This window comes from Solanum tuberosum, unplaced genomic scaffold, assembly GCF_000226075.1.
Source record: "Solanum tuberosum cultivar DM 1-3 516 R44 unplaced genomic scaffold, SolTub_3.0 scf00069, whole genome shotgun sequence".
Taxonomy (NCBI): domain Eukaryota; kingdom Viridiplantae; phylum Streptophyta; class Magnoliopsida; order Solanales; family Solanaceae; genus Solanum; species Solanum tuberosum.
Genome location: NW_006238995.1, coordinates 1,937,921 through 1,947,217, shown reverse-complemented (window position 1 = coordinate 1,947,217; position 9,297 = coordinate 1,937,921). Strand labels below are relative to the sequence as shown.

Sequence of the window (9,297 nt, the reverse complement as noted above, 5' to 3'; positions counted from 1 at the left end):
GCAACTTTTCATAAAAGTCGCAACTCTTCATAAAAGTCGCAACTTTTCATAAAAGTCGCATCTTTTCATGAAAGAGGAAGACTGTTTTTGGAAATAAATAAATTTAGCCATGTAGGTAGGCCTAGTGTTTTCTTTTATATAAATATATGATTGTAAAATTTTCACCTATACACTAATTGGTCGGGGTCGGGGTCGGGGTCGGGGGTCGGGAGGGGGGGGGGGTTTGACGTGTGACGGTAAAAATTAAAAGAATCAAGGTAAAATTCTTAAAAAGGGTGGATAATTATGATTGATTCTTTATTTATATCACCTAATAATTAAAATATAATTATAAAACACTAATTATTTAATAAAGTGGAATTAAATTAATTTATAAAGTAATAATATTTTAAAAATAGATTTAAAACTCGTAATATTGGCCTTTAAATATATGTGGGGTGATTTTTCCTTAGGTAAAATATTTACTCAAATTGGACCTAACCCAATATATTTCCGCTAATTGGACCCACAATCCAAACTATTTACCCGAATACCCCTTGTACTATTCACTGAACCACTGCTTCTTCATCCTTAATACCATCGTAGTATATATACTCTGATGGTTCAAGCAATAATTGAGCAGTCTTTTCACTGAAACATTGCATGTTCCTCTTCGATGCAATCAAAGTATATATATATGGTGTCAAGGACTAACTGAGTAATATTTTCACTGAAGCACTGTTTCTTCCTCTTTGATACCACCAATATATATATATATATATATATATTGATTGTATCAAGCACTAAATGCGCATTAATAGAAAAACCAAGCATATGAAAGTAAGACAGTGGCCGCTTATAAATAGTTTCATTTTTTGAGTTCTCCCCTTTCACGTAGTTGTACTACAGGACTGAGAAAAACCTAACTCAAAAGGGGGAGGGGGGGGGGGGGGGGTAGGGTGGCATTGGGGGTGTTCAATAAATGTTTTTCAATTTTTTCATGTTAGATTGATCAACAAAATTTAAAAAATATTTTCTCTAGAAAAATAAATTCTTTAAAATGATGAAAGTAACTTCCTTTATGGAAGTATCGAAAAACAAGTTCTACATTAATAATATCCTCCCCACCATCCAACACATTTCATCTTCACCTCCACCAATAGTCCCCATCCCCACAACCCCCTACCCTCTATATTTACCTCTCATAATATTTATTTAGATTATATGCAAATATTTTTAGATAATATTTTTTGCTTGTATACCAAACATAAGAAAATAACTAAGAAATTCACTTATTTTCCTATAAATATTTTTTTAATCTTCCATCACACTGAACACACCCAAGAAGAACTTATGACACTGGTTATTTTATCAAACAAAGGTTGGGCTGGAAAAAAGAATCCTCTTATTCCAGATTCCACTTTTTCCTTTTCTGGCTCCGATTTTGTGTAACCTCAATTATGAACATTTTTAATTTGAAAAAGGGGTGTCAAAATATAAAGTAAAAATATATATGCAAAGCTATCAAAGATAAAACCCACAACCTCAAGCAGTTTTTGCAGCCCCTTAACCACTACACTAAACCTTTAACTTGTACCAAGAGGTGTCAACACTAGTATATATATTTATTAAACCAAATTTTGACCTATATATACAATGTAATTTTCCGACGAGGAGGTATCGAGTGACACCCGTTGCCCTAGGGTAGCTCCGTCCCTGTATACATGGTGAACGCAAAATGCTTTATTCACAAACTACCCTTTTAATGAGCTGATATTACAGACTAATTCTTCATTCCTAAGCAAAAAGCTCCCACAAATTACAGTTCATGAACCCAATAAACTACTCTCAAAAGAGTTAAAAAGAGGCAAATAGGGATGGTTTTAAAATATTAGCTAGCTCTACTAAAGTTCTTTTAATCATCTACTTTTCCTAAGTGGCCATGAATATCTTGAGAATGCCGTTGTGAAGTTCTAACACAATATAATGTTATGTCTTCCTCCAAGAAGAGTATTGAGTAGTATAAATTTTTTTATAAGTATTAGTCTGAGACATCCTAATTACTTAGCTTCATTCTCACTAAAAGACACAAAACTAACAGACACTTCAACAAAGCAAAAACATGAATCAGATGATTTCAGCAATTCCCCTGTCAATTCAATGGAGTTAGCCCAGAAAGGGCTCAAATTATCAGCCTCTGAAGCAAAATCATGTCACCCATGGACCATGTTAAGCACTTTTAACTGTCGAATACATTCACAGATCCACCATTGTCCCAGCAAGACTCGATATCTTCTGAATCACTTGCAATAAACTTGCGTAATTTACATAATGCCAATATTATAGTCATTTTTCAGTTATGCAATCTATCTAAAGCAGTAACTCACCTCACGGAGCCATAAATGAGAAGGCCTCAAAATCTTGAGGTTTCAAAAACCAGTTCTTGAAATTTGAACTGCCTTTAAAGGTTTCTGAAGCTAAATTATATTCTTGCGACTTATCCTGCAAAAGATAATATAAAGAAGGTGAAACAGTCTGTTTCCACAAAATCACCTTGAAAATATTAGTCTCTCTTCAGTTCAGCTAAAGTGAGCAGTATAAATTATCACATAAGAATGTAAATATCAATGCCTTAATTAATAAAATATGCATATACTTGTATCTACAGACTACATGTCACCTTTAATGCTATGAAATATTAGAGCCTCTTTAGGTCACCCAAAATGAAAAGAAGAAAGTTATCACACAGGAATGCAGATACCAATATTTTAAGTGAACATGTAAACATTTGTACACAAAGAACTGCATGTCACCTTTAGTTCTCGATAAGAGTTCCCGACAAAAGCATGTTCACCTACGCAATTATGTGATAGTGATAAGAAGGATTCCAAAAAGCGCTTCCTGAAATGATCATAAGACATGTCATTCCCAAAGATTTACAAGATATTTCCACATACCATGGCTAAGCCTATGTAAACTTTTACATATCAGAAAGGATAAAGTACTAAAGCACATTTTATTAACTAGTTGACACGATGGTATGCACATGAAATAGTTAAAATAACAAAATGTGGGACTCCTCACTAAGCATCAGACAGAATTTTCTACAATTTTACCCCATTGAAATGAAGAATCATAGCATTAACAATGCTATAGAATTTTCTAAAATCTAGTTCTGATGAGCTTACTTGCATAGGGAAGACTCAGTGGAAGGAGACATAGCGCCCTTTGCAGAAGTGCCCTGCTTCCTGCCAGTGGTTCCAAGAATGACTTCATGCAATCCAGAGTTGTTCCAGCATATGGAGTACCTTGACATTAGAACGCACTCTTTGAAGTAAATAAAAAGCAGTGCCAACAGATAATTCATCTAGATAAAGGGATATTATGCCACCTACCCACATGTTAAAGTGGTCAGAGCAGTTTCAGAATGTTGAAACTCCTCGGATGGAATTGGCGCAACAAAGACAAGTGGCTACCAAAGGTGAAAGTAAAAAATGTAACATACAAACAGTGAGGATAAGATGAAGAAGCATGGCAAGAAATTGTGCAGAAACCTTGTTCACTCGAAATGGATCCATTAACTTGTTGGACAATGGTAAGACACGCTCGTGTATAGCTCTCATCACTTCATCTTCAATAATGGAGGTTTTAGAAGCTAAATGGGATTGTCCAATGGTCACAGAAAAAATATAAATTGGCTCCAAGAAATAAGAAAGTAGAGCTCCTGCAATAAGAACGGTACTGACTGAAATTAGAAACAACACAGAACTTCCGTTAAATATTAAAATATCACTGCAATAAGTAAAAGCAAGGCTCCTGCAATGTTAATAATAGTGATTGGCTTCAAGTAAAAACAATGATAACCACCAGTAAGTACCTTAAAAACCACCGAAATTACAGCACATCTTGAAAGAACACTATAGAGGAAGGCTTCACAAAGTTGATAATACAATACCTACCAGAGCAGTGTTCACAGGTTTCTCCATTTCATGAGACAATCTCTTCAGCAATTTAAGAGTCTAAGCACCAGGAATTTATTTTTTTCAGAAAGTCATATGATGATACACCACAAACTACTCCCACCATTTCATTTTATGTGTCCTAGTTTGACTGAGCATGGAGTTTAAGAAAATAAGAAAGACTTTAGAATCTTACGGTTTTAAACTAAAGGTGTAGAATGTACCAAATGCCCTTTGAATCTTGTGGACTTTAAACATGCTAGGAGTGATAATTGAATTAAAGAGCTACAAAATATGGAAAGTGGCATTATTTTTATAATAGACTAGAAAAGAAAGTAAGACACATAAATTGGAACTCAGGGAGTACTTCACAATCCCATGAACCAAACAAGTGAACAACAGACCAACCATGTCATTGCTTAATGAATAGTCAGATTTACCCATGGTTTTTTATTGAAATGACTTTGTGGATGTCTTACTAACCTGCTGACATTAAATGGGAATTCAATATGAACTCCATGCAAGATGGACATTTACAAAAGAAGATTAACAATCTGGTAAAACATTCAATAATTTCATATAACTGCTAAATCTCAATTAATTAAATGAAATGAAAGATTGATTTAACACATCATTTTAGTAGATCTAGAGAAACTGCTTATCACCATATTGATCAATTGCAGTCGTCAAAGCGGTCAAACATCATAGATGCATTTTAAAACAGAGAAATATATAAAACAAAAAGATAAGTAAATACAAGATGAAGAACAGGTGCTGCAACAGCTTCTATATTATTCATATATTTTGAGAAAGGTAAAAGTTCATACTATTCATAAATGTTGGTCCTTAGTTCTAAAGGTTTCTTCCATTGCTTTTGGATATTATATTATTGAAAGCAAATGTAACAATTAGAAATATAAGGAACCTTGTACACCAACCACGTTCCAACGGGCAATTTTATCAGAGCAGCTGACTGACAAAGTTGTATCTCCACGACCAGGTTTTCGCATGACTGTGCCAAAGGGTATGGGTAAACAACCTGAAAAGATAGAATTCTGAAATTATTCTTAAGCAACAAATAAACAGACATGAGAGCATGAGTTTTTGATTCCCAAATTATCTCCCTCTCCTCCTTTAAATTATCAGGGGGAAGATGGCACTTTAGATTTCCTAAACCAATTTTTTTACAAGACATCAACCACTAATTAGTACTTGGTGGAAAAATCTTAAAGTGAGCCAACATCAATTGTCAACTTTGGTACAACATACCTAGTGTAATCACACAAGTGGGGTCTGGGAAGGTAGAGTGTACACAGACCTTACCCCTACCTTGTGGAGGTAGAGAGGTTGTTTCCATTTTCGAAAGTCCCTTGGCTAAAGTGAATCAAATCAAAAAAGTTATGAACCAGGAAATACAGAAATGAAGAAAACATGGCAGATTATATGGAAAGCAATACGAAGCATACAAAAAAGGAACAGTAACGTCATATGGTAGATATCAAAAAGCAAGAAACAACATGAATAAGGCTGATACTACAACATACACGGTGCTACGAACTACCACCAAGCCTAATCCCGCCAAAAAACACGACAACGCTCAACTACCTACTAACCTTCTACCCTAATCCACAACCTCCATACAACTAATTGTCAACTTTGCTACTTAGATAAATTATGTTATGCCTACCAATTGTTCGTAACAACTGCTACAAACTAATATTCCAAATCCATACGATTTGATCTGCCTTCTGCACAATGAACTGTTGCTTGGGTAATTTCAAAAACCAAAACTAAGGAACTCTTTCAGAAGACATCATAATGTAGAAGACACAGAAAGGCTAACACTTTCGATTTATTAGAATACATTCCATAGACATCATGATCAGTCCTTTTTTTTTAAAAATGGATGCTATAATTTGGTCCTCAAGTCAGGTAACTGCTGATGTGACATGAGTTTACTATTAACGTTTACACTACAAAAAAAGTCCATACCAGAATAAGTGATCAGTACTAAACAATCACAAGCAGGATACTCTCTCAGCTTAAACTTAAAGGTCACCTTGGTCCTTTTTCTTTTAAATCTTTAGCGTACGTACACTGTCAAGTAATAACATTTTATAAACAAGGGAAATAAAAACCCACTTACAAGGATATACCAAAAAGTAGAAAACCTTACCAAATCAAACACTAAATCCTTAGGCTAAATGTTTAAAATGCAAAAGAGCAAACGGTGCTTGTCCCCAAAAAAATCAATCTTCCTTTAGTGGTACTCGCAAAATACATCCTAAGTCGAGATTATAATCTTTTCAACACAATAGTTTTCATTATTCCATCCTACCGATCAAGAAAACGTTTTCATTATTCTATTCTTCGGAGACTAAAAAGTTACTACACGTTGATCAATGTAAATCCCTTTGATAAAGATTAAACAATTTATACATTTTTATTTTTGAATAAACAATATACATTTTTAGTTTCTCCATCAATATGCATGCACATAATGAAGACAAGAACTTAATTTGGGAAAGGATTTCTATTTTATTTTTTAAAATTTCTTACGTACTACCTTCTTCCTTTTCTTTTTTTTTTTGATAAACAATTTCAAGCGTACCTCACGAGGAAGAAGACAAGTTCAAAGAGTGGGTGATAACAGTTCATATTTGTAAGAAGGAATATAAGGATTTGATGATCTCATTTGTTCCAATGAAACTGGGACAGGAAAGAAAATTGCACACTGTAGTTTAGGTAATGTACTAGATCTTGATGATGAAACCACACTAGATCTTATCTCCTAAATTGTGCTTAATTTATCTTCTTTTTGATTGAGCCATTTGCAACTTTACTACCACTCTTGACTTGCACACACACTCAATAGCATTATTCAAAGGTCAGAGGCCCCACTAACCCATCAAGACAGCATGCTAAGTGAAGGGGCTTAGATCTAGATAGTGATCCCTATCAATTGAGGTTGAATCATCAAAAAGTGAAGAAAAGAAAATCCCAAAACATATAAATTGAGTGCTCACATTTGGCCAGACTGGAATCGGACTATAGGCTTGCGACCAGGCTTGGACTAGGAATCCATGTTAGTACTCTTATCTTAACCAACTCAGCCTGACCGGTGAACAGAGCTAGCACTAAACACTCTAGCAGAAAAGATCAAAACAATTAAAAATCCTACCCCCACCTGGGATTACTTTAAAGTTTAAACATATCTTCGCCAACAAATCCAAGTAACAAAAAACTCAAAAGATCCTACATGACAATAAGGGGTTCAAGAAAGGCATTATAGAAACTGGTTATGGCTAATGTTACTAATATGGTCATACCATCATTCATAGCAGTATATCCCGACGACTCCCCTTTTGAATAACTAAGTTGCATAGATGAGCACATCATGTCCCCATTCTTTGCAGGACTATCATGCAATAAAGCAAGCTCTGAACCTGGTGAGGCAACTCCACCTGCAAAGAAACTAGTATAATAACTAAATTGAAAAACCAGAGAGTTCTACTCTTACATGAGTTGAAGAAAGGGTTTAAAGAAGTAAAACAGAATACCACTACCTACAGGGTAATTGTGATATGTACAAATGTAACTGCCACCCGTGCTTCATTTTCAATTTTTTTGTTCCTAAACCATCACTCTCCAAATGGAACATGAAGTTTTCCACATCATCACGTAACACACTTCCATTGCTATGTGCATGAGTATTGTAAACATCTTGAATCTCTGAATACAAGTACCTGGTGTGATCAAAGAAAATCTTCAAGGATATTGATAAAAGTCATTTTCCTGTAACCAATGATAGGACATATTTCATCCATGTACACCTAGACATATCCTTGATACACTTAAAAATACAACACCCAAAAAAGAGACATTAGCACTGCAGCATAGGCACGGCACTCCTAAAATTTTAGAAAAAGGACTTCCATTGCCCAATTTGAGTAGTCTTTCCTCAATCCAACAAATTCACGCCTTAGAGTTTAATAGGTAGGTCGATCACTTCCTATGAATAGAATGAAAAACCAGTTTCTGCTTAAGGTGAAGGGTAGACTGGTAGGAGGGTCAAGGTTCATTTATCGAAATTGTTTAGAAGTAAGATCGGAATGCCACCACCTTTGAGTTTTCATCCCCTTCCAATACTACCAGAGGGGAAAGATGTTAGTTCCATCTTTCTCGAACAAGACAACAAAATTCCAATCCTTATTAGTTGTTAAAAACAAGACAGTAATATAGTCTGTCAACTTTACGATACTGGTTTGCTTTAGTATAATCAGTTGGTGATGATCTCACGTGAAACTAGAATGCTTTGGCACTATTCATACAAGTCCTCAATCCTCATCCATGATTGAAACAGTTTGTTTTGCACACAACTTGAACATGCAAATTTTATAATGTTTTAAATATCCAGATTTATTTAAAATTTTGAAGAATCCAGTTCAATTAGGTATTTTGATATTCCTGCTTTGAAGATTGTTCGACAGAGAAAGTAGAAGAAAAAAAATACCTTAGTAGAGCTCTTCTTGCGATAATTTCAGCATGAGAATCATTCACAACATCGCCTTTCGAACTCCGTCGCGAACGCCCTATGCATTTTGTCCCCGTTCCCAGCGAAATCACTTTCAGTTCTGCAAAATAATAAGCAATTATGGTTTCTTCAGCAAAATAGCGAATAGAAATCGGAAAAAGGATCAATTTTTTTAAAAATCACTTTCAAAAATTGTTAGGACCTTGTGAAGGTGAAGATGCAAGAAAAGCAGCCAAAACAGTGACTTCACGGTCTTGAGGTTTTCCTTTCTTCGGTAGACGGCGGTAGACTGAGAGCACTGCTTCTGATACTTTCTCCCCCCACTGTTTCTCCGGTGACGGAGACGGAGCTTGCGCCGTTTCTCCGGCGGTCTCCATAGTTTCAGTGTGAATTAGAAAAAGAAAAGAAGTACACACGTACGGGCAAGGGGTGTGTTTGGTTAGAAAATAAAATGTTTTCAGAAAAATATATTTGGAAGACATATTTTTTTTTGGGAACTTTCACATATAGTCACTCAAAAATAGTCCAATTACTCTTCATAGCTATAGTTTGATAATTACAATTCGTAGCTATATATTATAGGGAGGAGAGAGGCGAGAGAGAGGGGGAAAAGAGTGGGAGAAATGTGAATTGTATATGTATATAGGTTAGATAATTGTATATTATACATATGTATTTGTATGTATGGCAAGCGAAATTGGGAGAGGGAGGAGAGAGGCGAGCGAGATTGAGAGAGGGAGGAGAGAGGCAAGCGAGATTGGGAGAGGGAGGAGAGTGGTGAGTGAGAGAGGGCAGAGAGTGGGAGAGAGGTGAATTGTATATGTA

The 9,297-nt window shown here is 35.3% G+C and overlaps 1 protein-coding gene across 4 annotated transcripts in view; it reads right to left on the bottom strand.

Moving 5' to 3' along the window:
* Positions 1–8,889, bottom strand: part of LOC102587689 (double-stranded RNA-specific adenosine deaminase) — a 10,847-nt gene extending 1,958 nt beyond the window's left edge. The window contains exons 1-11 of one of the 4 annotated variants that reach the window (XM_006345535.2): positions 8,675–8,889; positions 8,452–8,572; positions 7,509–7,684; positions 7,268–7,402; positions 4,864–4,977; positions 3,534–3,703; positions 3,375–3,451; positions 3,168–3,287; positions 2,793–2,880; positions 2,367–2,481; positions 1,805–2,282 (exon numbers count right to left, since the gene is read on the bottom strand). In XM_006345535.2, the coding sequence (XP_006345597.1) occupies positions 2,368–2,481; positions 2,793–2,880; positions 3,168–3,287; positions 3,375–3,451; positions 3,534–3,703; positions 4,864–4,977; positions 7,268–7,402; positions 7,509–7,684; positions 8,452–8,572; positions 8,675–8,849 (1,290 nt within the window). In that variant the 5' untranslated portion in view covers positions 8,850–8,889 and the 3' untranslated portion in view covers positions 1,805–2,282; position 2,367. Of the gene's footprint in view, positions 1–1,804; positions 2,283–2,366; positions 2,482–2,792; positions 2,881–3,167; positions 3,288–3,374; positions 3,452–3,533; positions 3,704–4,863; positions 4,978–7,267; positions 7,403–7,508; positions 7,685–8,451; positions 8,573–8,674 lie in introns of those variants that run through there. The other 3 variants (XM_006345536.2, XM_006345534.2, XM_015307944.1) reach the window with 3 other exon arrangements.
* Positions 8,890–9,297: the final 408 nt, after the last annotated feature.